Source organism: Diadema antillarum, unplaced genomic scaffold (genome assembly GCF_040938485.1).
Source record: "Diadema antillarum isolate AM-2024a unplaced genomic scaffold, OU_Dant_1.0 scf00000152, whole genome shotgun sequence".
Classification (NCBI taxonomy): domain Eukaryota; kingdom Metazoa; phylum Echinodermata; class Echinoidea; order Diadematoida; family Diadematidae; genus Diadema; species Diadema antillarum.
Window position 1 is genome coordinate 949,057 of NW_027271041.1, and position 26,693 is coordinate 975,749.

Here is a 26,693-nt window from a genome sequence, read left to right on the forward strand (position 1 = left end):
AGAGTCATCATGCAAAGAAAAAACAACAACCAATGTTTTTATTTGAACATTTATAAATTTCATGAATCCCTAACGATGATATCAACAAATTTTAAGTGACGAAAAAAACGTATCTAAGCAGTACAAAAATTATTAACTTGTAAAGCCAACTTGAGGTTTTGGTGTGACTTTTATTAAAAACAGCTGTCTGCATGAGACGGAAAATGTTTTTAACATCTGGTTCATGCCCTTGCAAAAACAATAATTGTGTGACTTTTGCGAGTGAAAACTGACTTGAGAGTGTATTACAAGATGGTAGTCTACACTGCTTGGCATTACTTCTAGTATATATGCATCGGAAACCTGTTTTGAACTCATGGGACTGAGTCGTGTGTACAAGTTCAAAAATACCAGTATACGTGTGTGGCCCATAAATTCAGCTGAACCCATAAATTGGGAAGGGAAAATACATTGGTGCTATGTAACATGTCTACCATATGTGCACGAAATGGTTGCATGCATTGAAACCGTCGAAATTACGTGCGGAATTTCATCGAATCGTCTCTTCCACAAGTGTACCAAGAATTCCTCTTCCTTTGTATATCTTATGCAGTACCAGCAAAGCAAACCCTTAACGTTGGCCGCCAGAGGCTTTGGGATAAATGGGGAGCAGAGAGAGCTATCATCACTTCACCTGAGATTTAACGGACTGAAAAAGGGGCATGCAATACGAGCTGGCTCTCCAATCAACCCTTTATTTCATCTCTCAACCATCAATTTAGCCACCGGGAAAATTTGCGGGCATATAGACGATGGAATTCTAAAATTGACTTTGTTTTAAAAGCCGAACAGGCACACGATATCATGCTTTAGGATAATTTGACGAATTAAACAATGGCGAAATGGCATCTGTGCATTATTAATTTGTTTCTTTGTTTGTTTTTTGCATGATTGTGTTGCGTTTGTTCGGTAAAAAGGTAATAATTATACAGCGTATTGAAGTTGCCATGTTGCCTGTAAATAACGTACACGGAAGAAAATAATAATGACCAAAATGAAGTAAAAAACAAACAAACAAACAAACAACTCAAGAGGCAGAAGGTTAATCATCTCAGAGTTTGAATATCCACACTCAATAGCTTTCATACGCAAGGTGACACAAGTGACACAATGATTTTTGTAAGAGCATGAACATTTTTATAGTACTATTCAAATTTCTTTCTCATTCAAACAGCTATGATTACGACAAAACGTTGAATTTCTTTCACAAGAACATTTTCCAATATACTTACAGTTTCTCTCTTACAAGAAGTTTCATTTATTTTATTTTTTCGTTCAAATTGAAGGACATTACCACATCATTAAGGTCTACTGACATGATTAAAAAATTGACTTATCTTGTTTGTATTTGTACGAGACAACAGTGAGAGATAGACTGTGATAAGTATTGAGTTTGTCATCATATTTTCATATGAAAACAGCGACAGTGACCACTAAAAGCACATTTTTATGATCCTGCCCGAGCTTTCTCGAGGTCTGTCTTCCTTTTTAGGGTTACTTGACGTTTCGTTTGATTCTGTCAAGGCAAAAACATTACAGCAATTTTTTACTGTATTTCACAGAGAAATATCGATATCTCTTCCTCCAGCTCGATTCAACTGTCACTCCGGTATGACTATCATGATTTGCGTGCCACAATACTACCCCGACCTTGAAGTGACACAGTCAAATTCATACACGTGGCAACCAAAATAATATATAAATAGCAGCAATGAACCCTGCTGAACTTCCGTTCGAGACGAGCAAAGGCGAGTGGAGGACAATGACTACGCCCAGTGCTCTGCGTGCGGCAGGCTGCGAAATCGTTTACCCCTGCTTTTTCTGGAAAGCTTGAGCACGAACGCACGCTGACCCATGGAAATATTAAAAAGAAAGTAAGGGTCAGGAAAGGGATTGGTGGGGAGTTAGTTCTGGTATTTTCAGACAGTTTATAAGGTGATTGGGAAAGTGGACAGTGTGCTGAACACAAGCCAAGGTCGACAAATTCAAAAGCAAGTTAGACTTTGGAAAAAGTGACAAAAACAGCTGAAATATCAACTATCCTGAAAACTTGATCACAAAACCAGATCTGAAGACGATGTCATCCGCAAAGATGCCACCATTTTCATTCTCTATTTAGTTCTATGGAGTCATCATTTCATCAATCTTTATCTTCTTCTTCCTTCTCCCGTTCATCTTCTGGTTCTCCTTGTTCTTACTCTTCTTCTGTTTTTTTCTTCCTATCCTTTCGAATTAGATGAGCTCTTCCAAAAATATTTTCTCCCTGTTTCTCCCATTATAAACTTTTTCTTTCCCCATCTTCCGTATTTGTGTTATTTGTTGTTCTTTTCCTACAACGACTCGCTTACTACAAGCGCGATGATTTCGTTCCATACCATCACAGTCGCATTCGTGTAGGATAATCTGTCAACTATTCCATGACTTTGAAAAAATAGCCATGAATTTGGAAAAACTCACTTCGAAATCACAGAACTACGAAATTCAAATTAGCTTTCACGCGAGAGAAATCCAGTATTGTGGTGCAATGTATATTTGAAATGATGCTGAGACGAGATTGTTTGTGCGAGAGGGAGAAGAAGAAAAAATGTGGTAAACACTGCTAGGGGTATCATCTGTGTCGTTTCGATCCTTTCTACCCCCCTGATTCGTGACACCCCTTGCCGAGGGGGAAGGACTCCACTGAGGAATACAGGGCACGCTCAAGGTGATGGGGTGAAGGATCAGGCTGTAATGGCTTATCAAGAAAGGAGATCGGGAGAAATGCATGCGAGGAAAAAGCTCTTGCTTCTTTCAGATATAGAGTACTGTTCTATCCATGTGTCGTGTGGACGATTAGGTTGAGGAGATGCCATTATTAAACTTTTTGTAGGTTCAAATAAATGGGGATTTCCCATGGCCTGCTCATATCAAAATTAAGTATTCAGTCCTGGGAAGTCAGCCAAAGATTGTGCTCTGACAGGAAGAAGCTGAGCATTACGGTATTTCTCAGCTTTCTCCGTGCAAAGACATTTTGATCAATGCTGTTCTTACAGACAGTCGATAGACAGATTTGGTTGCCCTTGTGCTGCTAAGAAAGGTTAACAAGACAGCCGCGGTAGATCCTTTTAGGATTCATCCAATTCTACGCTATACACAACACAGAGATATTGACCGTGAAGCATAGTGGAAATGACAGGCTCTTGCATTCGTTGTGGATAGCACTCGGCTAGCAAAATGAATTTCAACATCTGCAGAGGGATGCACACTGTGCACTGACATAGTGCGGCAAATTCAGTTTCTCTCCACAGTGCTATTGTTTACACATCTTTGTTGACCACTCGATTGTGGTTGTTTTATCTTCTCAGATACTTTTGAAAATCCACAAAAGATATTACGGAAAAAAAATCTTGACCTCGTATTACAGACTGCAGCATCATTATATTTCTTGTATCCACTCAGTTTTACAAGAATTTTCTCTCAGGGCATTACTTCACTTCCTTGGAAAGGCACGATCTGCCTGGTGTGACACGCCGTGTATTGGCAACCATTTTTAACTGATTACCCTGGATAAGCCACTAGGGGGTCTGTACCATACACATTTCCAAAGTGCGCTTCGCTGACCAGTCCTATTGGTTTGAACCTCAACAAAAGAATCTAACGGGCCCGGTGCATTATGGGATACTAGGAAGTTGCAGCTTGTAAATAGTTTACGTAAATATTACTCTAAAACATGAGTTGACTTCAAATTAGAGCTACAAAAGTAACTGCGCATTGGAGAGGCAGAACTTTTAAGACCGCAGACAAAATATTCAGCACCACTTACAATACTCAGTCGCAACTCATCTCCCATAAAGAGCCCGATCTTATAGACATAATATAGAGTTAAGATATTATCAAAAGATGCCGAAATATTTGAAACGATCAATGTTGGGGTGACAAATATTCGGGCAACCCCCTCGTTCACATGCCGCTGTCGGTCGGGCTTTTAAATCATCCCTTCTCCGTTCTCGGTACTTGAAGAAGACATCATGACAAGGTTGTGAATAGTTCACTCACAAACCTTGTCAGTTTGCTTCAAAATGATAGGACCTCTCGTCAAGGGGTCGTGCTCCATTTCCCCCGTCGTCAATTTGACAAGCGATATTTACGGGGAGCGCCGATTGCAGTAAACGGCGCGTTGAAAACGACACAAATTGTGTGTCTGCCATAGAATTCTTACTGCAATGATGCCCGAACGGATTACTGCTCTAGCCAGCTCAACAAAACTGAAAGTTCAATTTCCTCAGTTGGATAAGCATACTTCACCCTGACGATGGAATAAAAAACCAGACAACATAAAACAACACAAAAACGTTAGTCAGTGACTTACGACGGTGAAGTCAAATAGCGGCACATTGGAGGAGCGAAGATCATCTGATGTCCGAAAAGTGATACATCGCAGACGATCCAGCAAGCATTGTCCTTTTCATCTGGATATTATCATCATCAATACATACATACGCACATCCGCCGATCTTGGTACATTCCTGTGTTTGGTCCATCGCGTAGCACGTGAATACCGCGAATACTCTTGTTCCAAGCTACTGCAAAATGTTATGAGATTTACAAACATGCATAGGGCTATACCATTGAACACAGCTACCATCACAAAAAACTGTGTGAACGTGTCACATCTCACTTGTAATTGGTGCGCCCTGATGTTTTTATTAGCCTTCCCTTCGCTGCTGTTCTGCTCCTGTAAATTCCACTTTTCTGAGATCACATTATATATTAATCGGAACATCTAATCACTGGTTTATGAAACTGTCTACTCGCTGTCTTTTCCATCAGAATCACGGCATCAATTCCTGTCTGATCTTCTTGAATATCTTTGCGAATACAATAAATTCTCCAGGGGCCTTGTCCAGGGTAATAGCTAGAACAACCTTCATCTGTCGAATGGCAACAATGAAGACAAGTTACACTCAGTGCTAGAAATGTATTGTGCTGGCATGATCATGCATGGTTGTGATAATAACTGTAAAAGTGTAGGCCTAATGGTAGATAAATAGGCCTACGAATCTTTAGGCCCCTATTTATACTCACTGATTGCTCAGAAAGAAAGAGGAAGAATGGGAGGGAGAGATTTTCGTCAAAAGAACAGTTTGTTTCTAAACCCCATCAACCATACACATTTTGGAATAAAAAGATAACAATGTTTACTTGGTATAGTAAAGGGGATACTCTAGCATCTCCATTGGCAACCTTCTTATAATATGATTAATCTTCCAAATGTTCTATTAATAATATATTCTTCCTTTTTTTTTTCCTTTAGAGAAAGATGAGAAACAAATGCCTTGCTGGTCAGGTCGGACAGGTGACTGCTTTATCCATAAAGCATAATAATCTATGTGTTAACTTTGCACAAAATTCTGACTTTTCAAGCAGGTGGCTGCTACGGGGCGGGCGGGGAGTCTGGTTGACTATATAAAATGGGTTCTAACAAATGCAAACGCTTTTGCATGCATTGTGTCATTACAATACATCATAAAGTAATGACCAATTTTGGTCAACATTCGCTGTACCGCGACTTGATGGAAACAATGGCTGTGACGAATTTCTGTGACCTTTTCGCTTGTTACTCGCTGAGAGATACACCGGCAGGAAACGACTTTTGCAATCCCCAAAGAATATTCATCACAAAAGATGAAAATGTCAGCAATTGTTTATTGCATTCGTTTCATCTGTTGGATGAAATTCAGAGCTCGCGGGTTATATGGGAAACTAATAATGACATGATTTATGTTCACGTATAACTTTAACCACGAGCACCGACTTTTCATTAGGTAAGGTTTCGAAAAGAACTCTGAAGTATGAATATTTTACCTGTAGCAATGCTACGTATGCAATGGTTAGAACTTGTTCACGTAATGTTCATACGCTTGGTAAATAGTATGCGAGTGCGTGATCGGTGCATATAGACAAAGTACATGTATGCCGCTCTCAAAACAAAATTATTAGTCAACATTTTTCCCCCAAATAGAGACTCGTGATATGATGCTTTTTTGGTACCCTGGGGTACCAAATAGAAATCTTCCATTTTGTTTAACTATTATTTTTTCTTTTATAGGGCTGTACCCTGGGTTAGCAACAATGGTTGAAAGTCATTTCCAGAGCGCTGAAGAAAATTAATTTTGTTGCAACGATAAGATTAGCAATGCTGCTTCGCATAACTTCTCTCGGCTCTCATTACACACGCTATACACCTGTAATTTCAGTGTCGCACACAGATTGCACCAAATAATTATGCATTACCAATCCACGGAAGAAGTAAAATAAGTAATCATAGGACAAGTCAGCGGATTGAAATAATATCATTTTGAAATACTGTTCAGAATTGCGATAACAAGTTTTGAAATATTTTTTTTTTGGAGATGATGATGATGATTATTATTATTACTATTATTATCATTATTATTATTATTATCATTACGGTTAAAAAGAAATCTCATAACAGGGCTGAATTGACAATGTGATCACTATCGTTAAATGCTAAATTTTGACCTCCATGATGGTGTGTGCAAAATACACATCTTACGGAGACGAGATGGCGTCGTACAACACGGTACCCCAGGGTATCGCGTGGTGCATCATAATTCCCACATCAAACTTCACAACACGATAAATCAGACTGGTAAGTACATGTTACCTAGTTTGTGGAATCTGGACCCGTGTGCTACATTTTGTATTATCATTATTAATCTGTAAAAGGGGTATGATTGATACTTGTGTCAATATTGACGTTCACGTCTGACTACCGCACGTACAAAATGCCATTGGGGATTCAAATAGTGTTGCTAGCAGCATGACCATAATACAGGTAAGCGTGGAGTGTGTGATTTAGCAGTAGTCTGTGCAATCAGGTCGAGCCTGTATAGTGTGATTAGCAAACAAAGTGTTTGATCGATGGGTGATTAATGCTAAGACTATCCATGTTCACCATCATGTTGTGTTTTGGTTTAGTGACTAAACGACTGAAAGAGACTAATTTGACCAGAGTCTAATGGCTTTACGTGTCGACACGGGATATAAAGACCATTAGTCTCATACACGCAACGTCCTCGCAAAACCTTTTGGATTTATTAACCCCTTATTGTTTCCCTTTCTTTTTAATTCTTCATCGCTTTCATAGCAACAACTTCTACTCTGTGCACTATTAATACCACTACAATCTGATAATTTCATACAATACAGGGCAAAAACCACTACTTTGTTAACTACAATACATGTATCAGCAACATCTACAATCTGATTATATTCAAGACAGCGCCAAATACATAGTGATAAAGATGGTAATGTGTAGGGCCTAGGCCTATATGGTAAAATGATAGCTGAAATAACCACCAACACAGCAGAAATTACTCATCACAATGATTGTAAAAGTGATAAAAGGAATGATCTATAGGCCCTATTTACAAATAGCGCATAGCGCATGCAATATCATAATCTATGATGGATACCAATATACATCATAATTCACTGTGTGCATCCAAAGAATAAAAGCAGTGAAACGTGTTTGTCACATGTATTATCGGTCTCTACATGGTTGAACGGGGATTTAAAAGATAAGATCATGAATTCGATTGGCTTCTTATACGATAATATGAGAGGCGTGTAGGTGATTAGTGCCCACCTTAAATCGGCACTGATATTGTATTCCCCTCCAGGTTCTACACTTCCAAACAAACTCTCCGTACTTCGAGGAGTGCTATCAAATTGCAATGATTGACAATATCGTAACATCGTGACCTGCATCCCCCCCAAATGCTCCCCTGAATACCAATTTATTGCAAAAGTTGAACGGCCAGATGAGCCAAACAAACATTACAAGACGAAACTGGGGCGAGTTTCGCAGGATTGTACACTGTATATGTACCGCCTGTGCATGCATAACCTTCATAAGAATCCCTTAGAGTCAGCCTTGTGGACGTTTCACATTTTTCACTCGAACCATTATGAGCAGCTAACATGTCAAAAGTGTGCACGACGATGGACCACTAGGATGGGGGGAAACCACAACCAAAAGCCAGATTTGTCTGCAACTTTGTTTACACGAACGAGATGAAATCCGATCTTTTATGGTTTTACGACAAAAATATTCTTGACACTAGCTGCCCTGACGGGATGGATATAACCAAAGCAGAACTCCGGAAATAAGCTGCTAATAGTCATTGCACTTTTCTTCGCTTTCATCTTTCTTCGGGTGCTTAGAATGAGAGGTAACACAAAAAATGCTCTCGTCGGGGTCTTTATGGGGTCGAGTCTGTTGGCGTTGGTAGCTCTTCGCTTTTGATCTTGTTTGTTGTGTCAGCGAGTGGGCCGCGGTCCGACAAGCCATGTCCGTCCGTTCGTATAGCCACCGGATGTTATCTTCAAGGGAGTCGGGTTGGCCACCAGTAAGTTGTCCCCACTAGCCGGTGGCTGATGATGCTGAGAGACGATTCCCCGACCTATTCCCCACAGGAACAAAGTATCCATAGCTAGGAAGACTATATCTACGAAGTGTCAACTTCATTCAGGTCATTCACCGAAGGACTCTTTTCTGTAAGATATGGTTACAAATATATCTCCAGACTCCAGTCGACTTAAGTTTCAAAACTGACAAAACAAATCATTGCCAATGTCATATTTGTCACTGTGAAGATACAATGAATCTATTTCGCACAACTTCCTAGATACCGACATAAGGATTTTGCAGATTAAAGTCAAAATCATATATTTATCAGGGAGGATAGCAATATTTTTTCCCATTATTTGAAAACAACGATGAAAAAACGCATGCTTCATATAACATCATTCCGTAAGATAGTAACAAGAGAGTATATCTACCAAAATTTCTTTTTTTATATCTGGTTTACATTTTTTTTTCCTAGCTCATATGTTATGACAATACTTCTAATCGCCGCTCTACAAAGATTATCTAAATTCATATGGCTTTGCGTAATCTCGAAAAAGCGGTTTGGTGTTTCACTAGATCAGCATGTTGGGTATATCATGTATTTTCGAGTAGGGATACGGATTATTTCCTACAGTTGAAACGGCCGTCGATTCAAACTACTGAATTATGAAGTACGAAGTATACAGGACTCCGTATATATTATGATAGATAATGATTTTTGTAGTCCGTGTGTTGGCACCAATATAGAAGAGATGACAAAGAAGAGAAGCAATGTATTTTCAAATCCAGCATTGATATTTAATTATCAATACCAAATTTTCGACGCCTGCATACGCCTTCTTCAGGGTCGACTTAAAAATGCATTAGAATCATTTTTACAGTGTGCTTTGGCAGGAGATGAACTTTGCATGCATGATCGTCATGTTATGCCTCTTTGACGTGATGCATTACAGCTATGTGCAACATTGAATGATATCAGCATACCAAAATATGTCTGTATCTTGCCATATCACGGTATTCTGACGGGTACACATGACTTGTCAAGTGACGTCACAAGAACAGGTTTACACATAGGGTGGTCCCACCTAAGCTATATACAGACGTTCATATCTCGACCAATAATTGTCTTTTGTCCTGCAGGGTAAACAAGCAAACCGTGCACTATAATGACTGAGATTCTCATGGAGTTAACAGCAGGTTACTCCATTTGAGTGGCAGTTTGCACACGCCTGTGAAGTTGAAACTACATAAAATATCCACGATATTATCGTCATCAAGGGACTACAGTGTACCAATATGACGGTCGATCATTGTGAGATGTCGTGTGGCGGGTTGACCCCTTCATAGCCACTATACGTTTTTGTGTGAATAAACCCCCTATCGCTTTGTTGAAAGAATTGTTTGGGTCAATATTCGTATAACTGAATGTCCGTTAGCCATATATTTTATACTTCGAATTGCAATGCTGTTAAAACATACTAATAACTTGATGTGAATGATAGAAGACTTGGGTGGAATTCAATGGCAAACTTCTGAGGTGATGATCATCGGGTGATGTTCGTTATTCCAAGATTCGCTAATTCGAAAATGAAATAAGGTTCTTTTTTGCGAAGGTTTGTTAATCCGAAAATGCATAGAAGGTGCCGAACCTTCAGAATAACGAACCTTATTTCGTTCTGATAAGATAAACGAATTTTCGGAATCACGAATCTGTTTTAATTTTCGAATTGACGAACCTTCGGAATAACGAGCCTTATTTCATTTCGAACCTCCGGAACCTTCAGAATATATCGTAATAATGAACCTTAGGAATATAATACCTTTTTTCGTTTTAGGACCAACGAATCTTCCGAAAAAGAACTTTTTTTCCCATTTTCGGATACACGAACCTTTGGAATAACGAATTGTTAATTACATCGTCATCTTGTCTATTTTTATATCATTTTGTTGGTACTGATATCACTGCTTCGTGAAAACATGCGAACTATGTCGTGATGTCACTTTATTATTTCAGTTACGATTTTATTAAAACCTCTAACCACATACTCTTCATGGCTGGTAGCTACCTCACAAAACTTCCTGATGTCTTGTGGATTGGTCGGCTTCAAAGTTCAAAGAGAATCATTCCCTTTAAGGGAATTTCCCATTTGGGACAGTTACAAAATCTATAGATCATGCGTGTGGCTGGTATATCATATCGCATGATCTTTATGTTGCCTCAGTGTGCCGGCACAAAACATGGTGGTAAGTTTTGTTGTTGTTTTGTCTTTTTCAAATGGACATTATAGGACATTCAACATGGTGGCGCATATGTCCTTTGATATGCCCTATTTACAAGTCCTACAGGCTACAGAGAGCTGTGTCGACTGGCCTGTTTGATGACGTGCATCTCAACGAAGAAACACTCAAGCAAAATTATACGAGATGTGAGAATTATACTATGACTATGCAGAATGTTATGAATAAGAAATGTACCATGCTCGTAAACTGTTCATTCTAACACTAAACTGTCTATTGGGGGAAAAATGAGAACAGTCTTTCACAGATTCTATCTTTTTATCATTAGTTTGACAGATCATTTTCAAATGCAATATAACTAATTAAAAGCTTTGTTTACACACAACATCGACCACGCTAGCTCTATACATTCATGGCTGTGGAGCAAGATTTCTTTAAACTTGAGACATTGTTAAACTAAAGCTCCATGAACAAACTAGCAATGTCTTTAACTTTCTTCCACAAGCATAGAAGATGGGGGCTCTCTGAGTTTTATTCAAGAAATTGAATTAGGCGCACACGGAGTTCTGCAGCGCGGTTGCCATGGTTCCCATTAGAGCACGTACCTTGGAACCCGGCGGTCTATCAATTATCAGAATATCTTTAACGCGGGATTTCTCTGGAGTGTAGTTTGTTTGGATGGTTTGACCCAAATGACATGAAAAAGCACGGGAACGGAAGCAAATTTCTAGTCATTTACGAATAGTGCAGCAATTCATTTATTTCATCGCAAACTAGTAAACAGTCGAGCGATACATTCTGGGCATAATTTATGTATCCATATAGACAAATGATGCCAAATTACACCGCCTTGCATTTGCATCATCAGTGAAGAGTCTTTGACAACACACATATTAGATTTTGAATTCTTTTGATTGTAGCTTCAGACTTCAATTTCAGCTTCAAATTCAGAGTGATGATGGTGGTCACATTGGCGTGTCATTACCGTTGCCTAATTTTGCGTCCAAACGGGAACTATTGCCCTGAGACTAAATAGGCCTGCTGTATAACGAGGGCGGGCATGAGTTATTATGACTCTATACGACTTCTTTTCAAAGACTTAGGAACAACATCGTTCCTTTCCACCAGTGAGCAATCGAACAAGAATATAACATTTTGGTGCTGCATCATATAATACGTGTAGGAATGTTCCCAACAAAGCAAACACGTGATATTTGACGAGGGAACATGCATTATGGGCTTGAGAAACTCGCTGGCGGCGTCTGAAACTTCATTAATGTTGACTTAAACTAGAAACGCACAAAATATTCTACTAACCTAAATATGTCGTAGCTAGCGGGAGTTTCAGAACCAGTTCATGGACGCGCGAAATTATTATTTTTTTCTTCCTATGAACGTATAACATTTGAGGGCAATACCTCTGAAACCTTGAATCGATTTGCGATTCATGATAAAGTTTGCGTTGAAAATATTTTCGGCCTAGCGAAAATAAACCCACGTGTAGAGTGTGTTCGCAAACATCGTTGGGTCACACTGCCCCTCAATGTCGAAGTGCGTTATACAAGTGTAGTACTGTATACGCCCAGGGAATTGACCCTATTTGAACTTTGACCCAGTGACGGCCCATTTGAACGTCGATGATAATAGCTTCATCATGTGCGGATGACCTACCTGAAATGGGGATAGATCTACAGAGAAGCAGCATTATTGTCTTCTCTTTCTCTCCACATCTCGTGGAAGAACGCCACAAGAAGTCCACGTGGACTTTATAGTAGATCAAACTCAAGCATAGATCTGCGGAAGCGTCATTCAAATCGGTTCAAAAAATAAGAAAGCCATGGAACTGTTCAGTTTTTTGATGATGCAATGACACAGAGACAATCATGTATGTAAATTAGATGAGATCACGATGCCATGAACGCTTCATTACTTTTTTGTTGCTTTTCTCTCAAATTTATCACAAAAATAATATCCCTCACTGAATAGGTCTAGAAATGCTCTTGTCATTGTATGATAATTCTGAGAATTGTTTTACGACACTCAAAATCTCATGATCGAGATATAATCTCATCATAAGTTCATCATTAAAAAATAGCTGACTCAATTATTCGAAAGACATTTAATACGGCAGCAACTACCCAAATCATCTTTCGCGAGGCTCATAAGGAAGATTCTGCCCCTGGCTGATTAAAATTTCAATTAAACGTCATAGCGTACTATCGTCAGAAGAGTGTTCTCCGAGAATGGACGCACAACTTCCCAAGTATTTTCATGCACAGAAGAGAGGCGATTTTTAATCAAACTGATAATGCACAACTCGACCGTAATGTGAAACGTAAACATTTGCACACTCAAATGCTTCGCGTATTTGCGCTTCATAGACGTTCTGTCTGTTGAACAGTGGGATGGTGCTTGTAATTCTCATGAATTTGTCCAAGTTGACATTATATTGACGTACCATGTCACTTACGACAGGAATCATTTCTTACATACGTCTGGTGACAGATTTCAATGGCAACTTAAAGGGGAATCTCATTGTGATAAACCACGTAAACTTCATTTCATTTCCTTTCATTTCATTTATCTTTTTAAGTTCCAACAAACATCAGACACAATCATAAACACAACGTGATTGTCTGAATACAAAGTATTTCAAATATTTACATCTGCGCGTGAATTAAACTTTAAACAAAGCCAAAGCTTTTATAGAATTAAGTAACAGTGTACAATTGGTAATTATGTGATTATGAGATGTTGCTTAATGGTGGGGACTACTAAAAAAAGGCTTAGCTTGTATATTGCCGTAACCCAAGAAAGAAAAAACACACACACACACACACACACACACACACACACACACACACACACACACAAACAAACACAAATACATGTAACCCATGCTGCTTCCTTTCCTGAGAATTCTGAGCAGAAAGCTTTAAGAGCGGCTAAACACCTAACTCTGACTCATCAGGACTCTTGACTAAAATGATATTATTGTCAATTTTCCTTTACTGTATATTTCTGAGTTTTTTGACTGGTGCATCTGTTTTATTTATTTTCAACAAGGAAGAACACTTCCGATAAAAACGTGGAAATTCCCATTAACGGTTCTTTAAACAGGTGCCAGTCATTAAATGCGGAATTTTATCTAAAAAGCATGATCTAAGTTCCTATGTCAAAGCTACTCAAGTACATTATAGACTGCAAATTCCGCACACCAACATCTGCTGATTCTGATGCCATATCTCGTGATAGGATATTGTATTTTCCTTCATCTGTATAAGTGCATGTTAACTCCATCAGTCGACGTATTAGCGTCTCGAGTTGTACTACTGAAAGCGGGGTTTGAACTTGAGCATAGAAAACTAGAATGGGGAAATTGATAGAGATATGTAAGGAGACTTAAGTATCTTTTGTCCAGTTAGTAACATGAGTTTGTGCAAGTTTGTGACAATATGGCTATTATACACTAATATAGTATTAGAGTATAATCTAGGAAATTTGAACGATGACGCAGTTGCACGAGACTTCAATTTGTTCCATTTGATCTGTCGCACGGATATGAGGATAGTGCTGAAATATATTACGTTATTAACATCTGAAGATATCAAAATACCCAAGATGACATCGAGTAAGTTTTGGTTGGGCCAGGGAGGTTTCCTCTCACCTCCCTGGTTGAGCCAAGACAAAGTCATGATATCTCAAAAAAGCATTTCAGCGGATCATCTATAAACTTATAGCACTCGTCGTTATATAGGCCTACTCGGAGCAGCTTCCTTGGTGTAAGCATTGGGTACTCATGGATAACGTAGAAGAGGGGCCAAGCGTGTGAAAGTGGATGTAGACACCGATGGGATTCGAACCACAGATCTTCTCTTAATGAGTCCTGAACCTTACCCTCTGCATCGCAGTGTTCTCACATATTTTTATACAAAGCAATCGGCGTCAGACAGCGTGAGCCCTGGGGTTCGAAAATCTATCAAGTTGGTCATACCAAGATGGCATGTGTGATGGCCTATACCTCTTTGGTCATACTCAATAGTCATTATGATGTCACCGACGTACATTGTTTGATTCTATGTTTGCTCTATATTGTATGTAATAATACCTCTGGCACATTCTTTGGGATTCTTTAGTACAGGGTGACTGCAATAAGTGAAGCGTAAGACGATCTCGCCGGATATTTGGCCAATCTTGTATACAGGCTCATGCAATATATGGAACTTGTACGATTTTTCAGTATATTTTTCACATGAATTAGATTTCATGTGTTGAGCATGACCTAGTTTACTAACTCCCTTCCTTCGCTACCTCTTTCCCCACCCCCACCCCACACACACGCGTGCGCACACGCACGCACACACACACACACACACACACACACACACACACAGACTTGGTCGCTTGCTTTCTCGCTTTCTTTCTCTTAATTTTATCTTTTACTCTGGAAAATCAGAACTATTTCTTGTGTATGCTGTAAATCGAATACATATCGGCAATGGCAAATGGGATTTCGTTGTGAAAAACTAATCACAAATGCATAGTTTAGGGAGTCACAAGGGACACGTCGTTCACGAATTTACGTGCTTTCTGCTCGAGAAATGGCGGGAAGGTGACATACCTCGGATGACTAACTGAACCTAACCAAAGGAATGTCTTTGTTGTAACTAAACCCCTTAACCTCAAGACCTACATTCAATGAGAGGAAAGGAATAAAGTAATAGTTCGGCAATTCTCTCTTGTGGTCCCATACACGGGCAGTCGTGTGCGATGTTTTGTCATCGACATTTTTAGTGTTAGTATTCAAGAAAAGTGTTTTGTGACTTTCGTGAGCTTTTTCCCCTTGGAACTCAGTCTCCGTGTTCATAGATGAAAAGAGAAGCAGAATCAACAGACACACACGAAACGTGAAAAACAAAACATAGTACCGACGGAAAGATGAAAACAAAAAATTATACGCCATCCAAACTGTAGGGAAAGAAAAAAGTCAGGACGAATCAATAAAACATGAAATAGGCCTACATGCAGGTAATATGTATATCAAAGAATCACACACAAAATGCTAGCTTTGATTTGTGCATGTCCATTGCACAACGCGGGGAGATATGAATACACTCACGTATCGTGTATTATTTCACTACACAATTGCAATTTTCAAGAATATGTCTTAACCCCTTATAAGATGACAAACACTAAATAAATTCAATCAGGAGGACTAATGCTCAGGGAGTTTACATAATGCCGCTATAAAACTTTTCCAGATTGGTCATCTTGTCACATTCTTGAGCCACAGAAACAATATCCAACTGTAGCCTACGACTATACTGACTCGCTTTATTTCGTTGTTACAGACGCTAAACAGACGCTGTTTCGCTGTTACAGACGCTAACATGGTTTGATTTCCCTTCTTTCCTTAATTTATATCTTCCTTACAAGCTAATTAATACCCTATGTTTTCTTTATTCAAATCTACCACAGCAAAAGGCGGTTGCTAGGCGGGGTTTAATGTGAAAAATGTCTGATGTGTACAGTCGGGCTATAATCATGTATTAATAAGGTGCTTACATTCACATTCCCTGTCAGTTACGTGCTGTAGAATAGAACCGAAATAAGGGTGATAATACAGTCACACGACAGTGGTCTTTGACAGAGTGGCCTAATGACTGAGCATAAACTCAACATGGTGATTCACCTTGTCACTATTTTGATGGTAAGGCTGAAAAAAGTGAAGACTTTGAATTTATTCGACCTGTATTTAGTACAACATGGTCGTTTATCTCTTGTTCTGCGAATAAACAACTGAAAATTCGAGAGTATGTTTATTTGGAGAGGCAAATGTTGCGCGCTCATTGTGCCTGTGAAGCCGTATATCGCGCTCATCAGATCTCAAGACTTAATCAGCGGAACATTAGCAAAAACACCCCGAGGTATTGATTCACTTCTCTCAAACATCAAGAACTGGTATGGAAAGGTCCCTACGGAAGGGCCGACTTGTCGCTCCGGTTGAGAACGTCTAGCCTTTCATGACGGGGAGGACTGTGTGAACTGGCTAACGTGATCAGACCTATGCATGGAGAATAGATAATATCACAGCTGTCTAGTGACGTGAGAGAAGGCTTCCGTGAAAGTCATTATATCAATTAGATTATTAGACTTTCGTCGAAAAATTGCACTTTTGGAGCGGTAACAGTAACTCAAGAATCCCTCATTTTCCCCAATAAATATTGCGGCTTGAAAAAGACGGCAAAGGCTATACGAATGCGGTGATCATATACATAGCTTACTGTTAATGTATCTATCTGTGAGAAGAAAGAGGTCTTAAAACATGAAAACACCAAGGCAAGGCGTCAGAGGATTTACTCCTCACAAATTAGAAAAAAGACAGATCAGGGTCCCACCTAACGCTGTGCACCTTATTTGGTTACATCAAATTGTCAAGCAAGATTATGGCGACATTCTGGGCACATGGCCCATGAAGCACCATTGACCATGTAGTATGACTTCAAGTGCACTTTATAATCTACTGTTTCCCCCATCCCACCCCGTCTACCCGTTCACTACATGCCTTGTCTGAACTTATAGAGGGGCGTAATTCTGAAATTGGAAGTCAAAGCACTCTTCCAAGTTATTGATACGGGGATCAGGACAGATGCTTGCTCTTGTTCCAAGAGTTAGCAGCAAAAGCACAAAGGTCGCACGCATGTGAATATTAAAGGTGACGCGTGTTTTGAACGAATCACGAAGTGTTTGTTTTGACTGTTACTATTTGTAGAGCACACTCGATGAACACGTCACGTCATAATACATTCTGCACTTGGACATCTCCTTGTTTCATATTTCATTCATTTCTATGGAATACGACAGAAAAAAAAATACGTACAGTGCACATTGTCATCTCGCTTGGCAGTAACAATATAAGACATATCCCTTTCTTAAATGGCAAGTTTGTGTTGTTGATAGATGACGAAATCGCCTTTAACCTCTCTCATGGCTTGGAAATATTCGTAAAGCAAACTTCCGTCTATTAGTAAAAGAGCAATGTGAACAACATATACTTCCTCTCCTTAATATTGTGCCTCACGTAAAGCAAAAACAGTGGATATCCGCTATACTGTATCGGACAATAACGAAAGGAAAATGTGGATCACGTATAATCGCACATCTTTGCAGCTAAAAATAAAAAATCAAAAAAAAAAATCAGAGCGCTAACGATTTGGTGAAATGGTGGGAAAGTTTCCTTTTGCCTTTTAGTGTCCAAATCCGTAAAGAGACTAAGTGTAACCCACCATGCACATTACACATTGTAGAGGGGTACAGACAAGGATCCGCATGTCACGTGTAAAAAAACAAACCTCCCCCCCCCCCAAAAAAAAAAAACCCATCAGTATTCCAAAATAAACCCCATCAATTGTCAACATTGTAACATGGCGCTCTTGAAAGTAATATATTCCCGAGGAATGTAAGATGTCGTTACGAACATGATATTGCTCGCTATCAATTTCTATGAAACTATCAAATATTACATCATCTTCAAAGACCGAGATTCACACCACGACTTTAGATGCAGAGATGCCTCATTATCATCATCTATGCTAAATATTTTCATTTTTTTTTTGATGGGTCTCATTTCGAGAATGTTACGATATTATTTTTTGTTTGAAAGTGGAATCTGAAGGGAAAAAAGCCCGCTTTGAATAACTTAGTCTGAATAAACACAGGGATGTAGCAACTATCACGTTTAACATCGAGGTCACGTTACCAATATCCCTTGACAGGTTTCTATGTATACTGGGAGCAACATACTATATAGTATATTGGCATCTATATCGTGGTCAGAGCCCTGTACACGACTTAATATAGTATATCTGAGCTTCTATAGAAGTCAACAGCAACTTATTTTCCTTGTAATTAGAATTAAACTTCGAAAGTTTGTAGCAGACTTCCACATTTGATTTTTGTTTTCATCTAACGGGACTCAAGACTTTCTTACTTTAATCATGACTGGCTCGTTTTGCCCGAAATCTCTTCAAATCTTTAGCTCTATTTACAGTTCCCATTCTTTATGAAAAATCAACTCAAAGGGCAATTCTTGTTCTTGGGCTAGTGTCCTGCAGCTTGCGGGGTCGGTACCCGAATAAAGTCGCGACTAAAAAAACTCGAGGGGATTTTATAGCAACAAATCGTTGTCTGTATGTACTGTGCGCAACATTCGTGTTATCTAGACTCACATCAGTCACACGTCTCACTTCGTTTTATAGAAAAGAATGAAAACACGTTAATGAAGTCGTCAAAGGATCGAAGTGCATGTCAGTAAGGTTGGGTATATTGTTTGTCAGTCTATATGGAAAAAATAGAAAATGGAGACGCTACTAATGACTTATTCCTTTTTTATCTACCCAAAGCACAAAGAGCAAGCAATTTGTAGACTTCTTTTGTCTGTTTAAAATGAGCAGTACACCAAACGATCATTATCCCCATCGGGCAAAATTTTGAAAGCACCCTCCGTTCTATTATCACTCTAACCTTCAGACGCGTCCGTACATAATATGCACAAACTAACCAATTCCTACTGTACAAGGACGAATCAAAGAAGAAAAGCATAACATCTTGTCCAATGAAAAGGAACGGCGCAGACACATAACAAAGGCATCTCACTTTTCAGCGTATGAATCGAAATTTCTTCTGAATGACTAAATATTGAGTCATTTTGGACATTGTTCCACTGCAAAATCCAATTTGTAGAGCAGATTTAGGAGGCTTTAATATATGGGTTCATGGTACAATGGAATCCATTGCCACGTCATAGGCGCCAGAGGACGTACATGCGTGTGGGAGGTGACGATTCAAGCTAAATTTTTCGAAATGTGTTTGAGATCTGTTTGTGTTTAGTATAAATGCACTTCTTCATTTTTTTTTATACCGCAATGTGCCGATGTTTCTACGAAATTGGACGTAAAGGATTAGGCCTATATACACAATATGTATGCATGACTGTATTATATATAATACATAAATTACAGATGTATTGAAAATGATGATAATTGTTGAAAATAGTTAATTATTACTTTTATTTTGTACAATGTTAATGAAATTGTAGAAAATTCATGTACTTGAAAAAAGGGCATGGAGAGAATAAATCACATCAAATCAAATCAATAGGCCTGGGGCCGATATATGTGTAACAGATAAAGACAAAGCATATGCAAGCATGATACATTTACAGCACATAGACCTATATGGTAGACTGTGTATCAAAGGTGAATTAAACATCGAATCAAGAGTCAACAAATTTTTACGCAGAGAAACAAGTCATTATCATCTCGCTGCAGTATGAATAAACAGTGTTAAAGATTTTAACAGATCATTTTAGCCAGTACTGAATCAATGTGGACTAACGTGTTGTCATGTTTAATGCCTGAGAGATTTGTAGTCCATAATTATGACCATGTATACCCATTATAGGAACTGGTATCACTTTGTATAGTCATTATGAATATATTCAGACTAACACACGCCGGTACTTGAGTTGCATGTAAAGAACAAATTTTTATACAAATAGACAATGCAGTCGGAATGCGGTATAACTGTCCCATCGACCGACTTTACAGGATTGCAGTTGAAAGGCACGGTTTAAACAAGGAGATGGTCTGTTCTTTACAATCGTTTGTGGACAGCCGCCACTGTTAGGGGTTTATGGAAGCCATGCCCCAGACGGAGGGGGCAGAAGAGTTAAAAAGGCGTGGACATCATGGCCAAACGTTGACGCGTGAGGTCACGGGTACGTCATGATAGTGGTTTCGGGGTTGGGGTGGGATGGGGGTGGGGGTGGTGAAAAGAAAGAGAGTCACAGACAGAATATGAAAGAGAGACGGGGAGGGAGAGAGATCAGAAAGGGGAAAACCAAACACGCATTGAAGTGACAGATCATATTTTCTTTCTATTCAGGTGCGGCGCATGTGTGAAAACTATTCTGTTTGTTGTGCGATACTCTTGAAGGTTATAGCTGGCCTCCCGCTGGCCACCATGGATAGATCTACGACACTGAATTCCACCTCAATGGAAGTACAAATGGAAATATTCTGCATATCCAATGCAGGGTTGTATAATAATGATAAGCGTCCTATTCAAAACGTGTCTGAGTAATTATTTGAGACGATTACACAGAAGCAAAACACATTGTAATTATCTTTCGTCACCTTGTTGCAGTACATGCAAAACACTCTATAAAAGACTTAAATTTCATCAAATAATCTAAATGAATAGCTATATTTAATAAACTATATGACATGACCTAGTACGTGATATGCACATGCGCCAAGATTTTCTTTAATGCTGTCGATTTTCTTATAATAGGAATTTACACATAAACTATGCTTACTCTTATTATCATACATAAGAGTGAAAACAATTTCATTTACAGCGAGGACGCATGCGACTAATTTTCTACATGGAGTCTACCTACATATTATACTATTAAAATAGGCCTACTTGTACTTGTACATCTAAGCAATGCTGTGATTGAACTTAGGGCAAAATTGACAAAGCAGATAGTTGATATTAGACCTATCGTATATGTTATATGCAATACGTGACACTGATAAAGGCGTGTAACTGATAGTTGAGAAACTCAGTTGGTGTTTAGTCCGTCATGAGAAGGGGAAGTCACGTGACAGCAATGTGCCCTCCCAAGAATGTCCTCTTACATCCTTACATTCGGCAGTCAGCGATGCGACATTTCAACCAGCTCACGGTGATGAGAGAAATAGAACTTCGTGATAACATGCGATTTACATATCTGGCTCACGATCACCACTTAAATGCGTGCTGCCTTATTCGTTCTACATAACCATGGTAACAATCGTTGCTTTCATCAGTGTTATTTGTTTTCATCTCACAATATTGATAATTATTTGCTGACCCTTTTCTCTCTATTCAAAGCCCGGCGATTAACAAACTAACTCTCGTGGAAATGAAGATATTATATATTATATTTCCGATTTGCTATTCATCCAAAACGTTTACTTGTGTTCTGTACTTGCAACAAGGGCCTACAGTCGTGGGATCACAGTTTGAAATTGAGGTTAATTATTCAGTGCGAAGATATTCCACATTCGTTGAACCTGTTTTACATTTCACTGACTTGTACCACAATCGTATAAGTGTGTAAAAGTGTTCGGTGTTTGTACAGCTGCTGAACTCGATAAACGCAAAAAAAAAAAAATCGTCAACATACAAAAATCGATAAGACGACGATATTAATTGTGAGATTTCACTATGATTTTTATGAAAGTTAATTGTATCATACTGGATATCACGGATCAAAGTCAAGTGTAAAATAAATACATGTTTGGTTTCAAACAATTCAACAATGTATCACTCACCATTTGGTCTCTAAGAATGCGTAAATTTAGATCCATCTTGCTGGCGTGGTACTTCATTTTGTTGTAGCTGTCGGGGTTTTCGTCGCTATCGACGTTGACGGGTGTTCCCGAGCCCGAGCCCTGCCCGTGTTCCATTGCGACTTCTCCTCGTAGCAATCACCTGATCTCGCGCGAACAGAGAGAAACCCAAAATATTGAATAGAGGCCGAAAGAGCCAAATCCGGTTATTCCTGTACAGTGCGGCTCCAAGGCTGAGTCTGATTGAAGACTGGGGGAAATTTGATGCCTGTTTTTTAGCTAAAGCTGGAACTACACTACACTCAGCTCAGTTCAGTCCTCAACATCCACACTATTGCGTTTCCTTCCTGCGAAGCAAAGGATAGCCCGTATCGCGTATTTCCTCTGCGAAGGAGATGGGAAACGCTAGAAGCCTGCTCGGCATTGACGACGTAGATCGTTATTGGTATCAAACTTCGGCCAGATGTAATCGTCTGCAAGCGAGCGCATTCCATAGAGACGTACGTAGAGTTTCTTTGGCGCACGCATTTCCCCCGAAGAAGTGAATAAAGGCCTCCGAGAGTATAACCAGCCAAAGGGCGCCACACCATGCTAGTCTACAGAGGGAGACCCAAAGATCATTTGAATGTAAAGTGCACTAACGGAAAATGTACATTGATAGTGGAATGTAATTTACCCTTTCTTACTTCTTAAAACAATTCTCAAGTATAATCTTATTAATAGACCGATTTAAAAGACTTGTGACGTCACTTTTTAACAAAGACGACACACTGAAAAGCACGAAAATAGCCTCCTGATCCTCAAATCTACATGATAAATAAACACACATCAACTTATGGAAAATTGACTATTGCTGACTCAATCTTCAAATAAAAGCGCGTGCTGTTGGTACAGTTATACTGTGAACACACAGTAGCGCAACGCGTAATGTACATCACTGTTTTAAATCTAGTCATATTCTAACATGGATAGTAGGCCCTATATTATTTGCATGTCTGTGCTGCAGTAACGCATATTACATTAAGCGTTGAGATTGTAAACTACGTACATTTTGCAGTGTGAGGAAAGATTATATGAATTTATACCATTTTACATTTAAACCTAATATCTTTATCTGAATTCTTTGTCATATAATTTCTAGAGAAAATAACTTATGAGTAAACCTGAAGTTTCCATTAGGCCATTACATGTCGCGATTCCTCCGTCACCGCCCCCTCCCCCGCGTGTTGTCTGTCATCTAAATTATACTCAATCCATTTCTGGTTTGAATTCAGAGTTGCATTGAAGATTTTTAAAGGTTGAAACTACAAGATAGATTGATTGGTGATGACGATAATAAAACTTTTTGAGTTTGTTTAGTATGTGTGCATGCTTTTTGTTTCGTATTGTTTTTGATATTTTTTGTCATTATTGTTAGTTTGTTTCTTTGCTTGTCTGTTTGTTTGTTTGTTTGTTTGTTTGTTTGTTTGTTTGTTTGTTTGTTTGTTTTTTATTAAGTACGGGTACGAAGACTAGGCGAGATTTCGACATGATCGAACAGTCGAGATGATCATGGTGATCGTGCGCGTGCGCACTTTGCATCAATTCGCACTTGCACTTGTTGCCTGCCTTACGGATAGCCCATTAGAGACTAATTATAGAGATGAGGTGAGTGGAACTTTTAGGGGATGATGCCGCTTGACCTATTCGATCATGCCTTCACGAACACGTAAATTGACCTTTTATTATCCGTCAAATGTCACCCAGGACATTGTCGACAGTTTGTGAATGAAGCACATATGACGTGTATTACACTACAGGTGACACAAATATATGTAATGTTTATACATTACTTTGTCTCTCTATTCAATTTCCATTTTTTAATTCATCATAGACGTATTATATTTTCATGTATACAGTCTAACAACAACCAATTATAAAATGATGAGATAATAGTAGTAGTAATAGTAGTAGTAGTCATGGTAGTAGTAGTAGTAGTAGTAGTAGTAGTAGTATAGTAGTAGTAGTAGTAGTAGTAGTAAATAGTAGTATTAGTAGTAGTAGTGCAGGTAGTAGTAAAGTGATAATAATGATACCATGATAAAAATGATGATGATGATGATGACAGACAAGGTACTATTTATATTATGTATTTATTTAGTCATTATGTAACACGTGTTAAAGGACCAACACCTACTAGCACCTGTGCTATAATATATCTCTTGGTTCTTTTACAGTAGCAACCTCATCGTGTACATTATTACCATCAATTGTATGTTCAATGAAACTCTTTTTTTTTGCATAAACAGTCTTAGATTACTTAATCATTTCTCCATTATATATTCGATATGTTTCTTAGATTGTTTAGACAGTTATGTATGTTATGTATTGATATATCAATGTTGATGTTAACACAAAAGCATAGTGTTAGATTACCATTATGTATGCAAACTTTCTTGTTGATGTTGTATGAACAGACTCAAACTCAATATCATTATTATGATTAGTATTATTATTAATAGTAGTAGGCCTACTATTATTATTATCACCATCATCATAATCATAACAATTATGATTGTAATAGTAACAATAACAACAAGACAAATAGTAATAGTCATAACAGTAATCATGCAATAATAACTGTTTTTGGCATCTGTGCACAAACACAGCATTTCCCCGGACACAGGGATCTAAAAATGTTTTTCCATAATTGGGGGGGGGGGGGGTAGATATTGTTGTATTTGTCATGAGTTCAGTTGGTTCTTTCTTCCTCACAGTCTTAATCGCCGAGGCTAAATTCTGCTTTTAGTTTTATAAAGCTTATTGCGGCTGTTCATTTAGCTCTTAAAAGGACCAGTATTGTAAATAGTTTGGTTAAGACTATTATCATTATTCTGGTATTCACATATTTTCCAATCTGATTCCGAGATTACGTCCGAGTTTATGGCTGTGTTTACCACTGTCCCATTTCGTCATCATCAACTTTCAGACGTTTGGAGGAGACTCCTCCGCTAAGTATTCATTAAAAAGAAATGTTTTAGTGGCATATGAGTGCTTGCCGTCCAAACGGTAAACGGGGAGGGGGTCGTTGCATGCCACAGACCCGGCGAGTTCGTACGTATGACATTCCTCGGATTCCTCGCGTTACTTTCCGACGAGCAAACTGCTACGGAGTGTGACGTCATTTTGTATCGTCTCCAGCAGCGGGCGCTGTTGGTGTATTAATTGCCGGTAAAAGCGTACTGTGCCTTGCGAGTGATAAACTTTTGTTTACTGCATGCAAACTGAATAGGAGCAAAAGAAAAGTCTACCCATACATACGTAAATATAACATACTTAAGTGTATGTGTGCCTTGAATGAATGCAGCAATATTAGTAGAATACATAAGCGAGAGTTTGAGGAAAATCGGACAATCAGTTCAAATAGTGAGAAGACCACAACCTCGTGACGTCGCTGCAAAACAGTACAAAAATGAGAATTCCGCAAAATTTAATTCATCAAGCATAATAATAAAAGACAAATTGACTTACCTCTTTCAGGATCAGAAACGGAGGGAATGATATATCATTCTTAAGTTAAACATATGTCAGGAACACTACTTTTCATCACAGAATTAAAGTTTGTGGAAGTCTCTTTATGTTATCTTTAAATCGTTGTTCTGCAGTGACGTCATAAACTGTTGTAGTCTCCTATCTATGATGGCACCGATTCCTAAATTTTGAGTCCGGCAAATCTGTGTCACGCATTGGTAAGGTTTTTCCGATACAAATTTTACACTAGATATATCTTAATTTCTGCCAGATACACGATTAGGGACAGAAAAAAAAAAAAGAAGAAGAAAGAGGCTCGATTTGGTTATCAACTCTTTGGGTGTTCATTGTATGTACAAACATGATTAATGAGCGTATTTCATGAATTAGTGAACCTGAAAGCTTTTATTTATCTTAAAACCCACTTGGTTTTAAACGTGTGTGAAGCTCCACAGTCAGCTACTCACGGCCAAAGTCAAGCCTGTGTTTTGGTGTGGCTGACCGTGCCAACTTCATCCACTCAGTCAGAAACTTATACGACGTCCGCGAATTAAAGAAAACCCTAACCCAACGAGAAATGCGGATTGAGTGAAAGCAGCAAATAGTAGAACACATCAGTGAAAGTTTGATGAAAATCGGACAATCGATGCAAAACTTATGAACTTTTAAAGTTTTGGTGTTGGATTAGCTGGATGAGGAGACTACTAGAGGTTATGGCGTCATGTGTGGACAACAATCTTAGGGAATTCCACAAAAAATCATTTTCATGAAAATTACACCTTCCGTCAACATTAATACTGACATATTTTAAGGGTAGCAATCATTCCCCCTGCTTTCTGAAAGCGGTTAGTTAAGTGCTCTTTCATTATGCTAGAAGAGTGAATTTTTGTAGAATTCCCTTTATATTTTCTTTATATAGTTGTCCACACATACGTCATAATCTCTAGTAGTCTCCTCATCCAGCGGTTCCAACACCAAAACTTTAAAAAATGCATAACTTTTGCATCAATTGTTCGATTTTCCTCTACCTTTCACTGATGTGTTCTACTAATGTTGCTGCTTTTTCACTCAATCCACATTTCTCTTCGGGT

The 26,693-nt window shown here is 38.7% G+C and overlaps 1 protein-coding gene across 1 annotated transcript in view; it reads right to left on the minus strand.

Moving 5' to 3' along the window:
- LOC139721946 (uncharacterized) overlaps positions 1–22,572 on the minus strand; it is a 44,934-nt gene extending 22,362 nt beyond the window's left edge. The window contains exon 1 of the mRNA XM_071633268.1: positions 22,075–22,572. Coding sequence (XP_071489369.1) covers positions 22,075–22,209 — 135 coding nt within the window. The 5' untranslated portion in view covers positions 22,210–22,572. The remainder of the gene's footprint in view (positions 1–22,074) is intronic.
- Between the last annotated feature and the right edge of the window lie 4,121 nt (positions 22,573–26,693).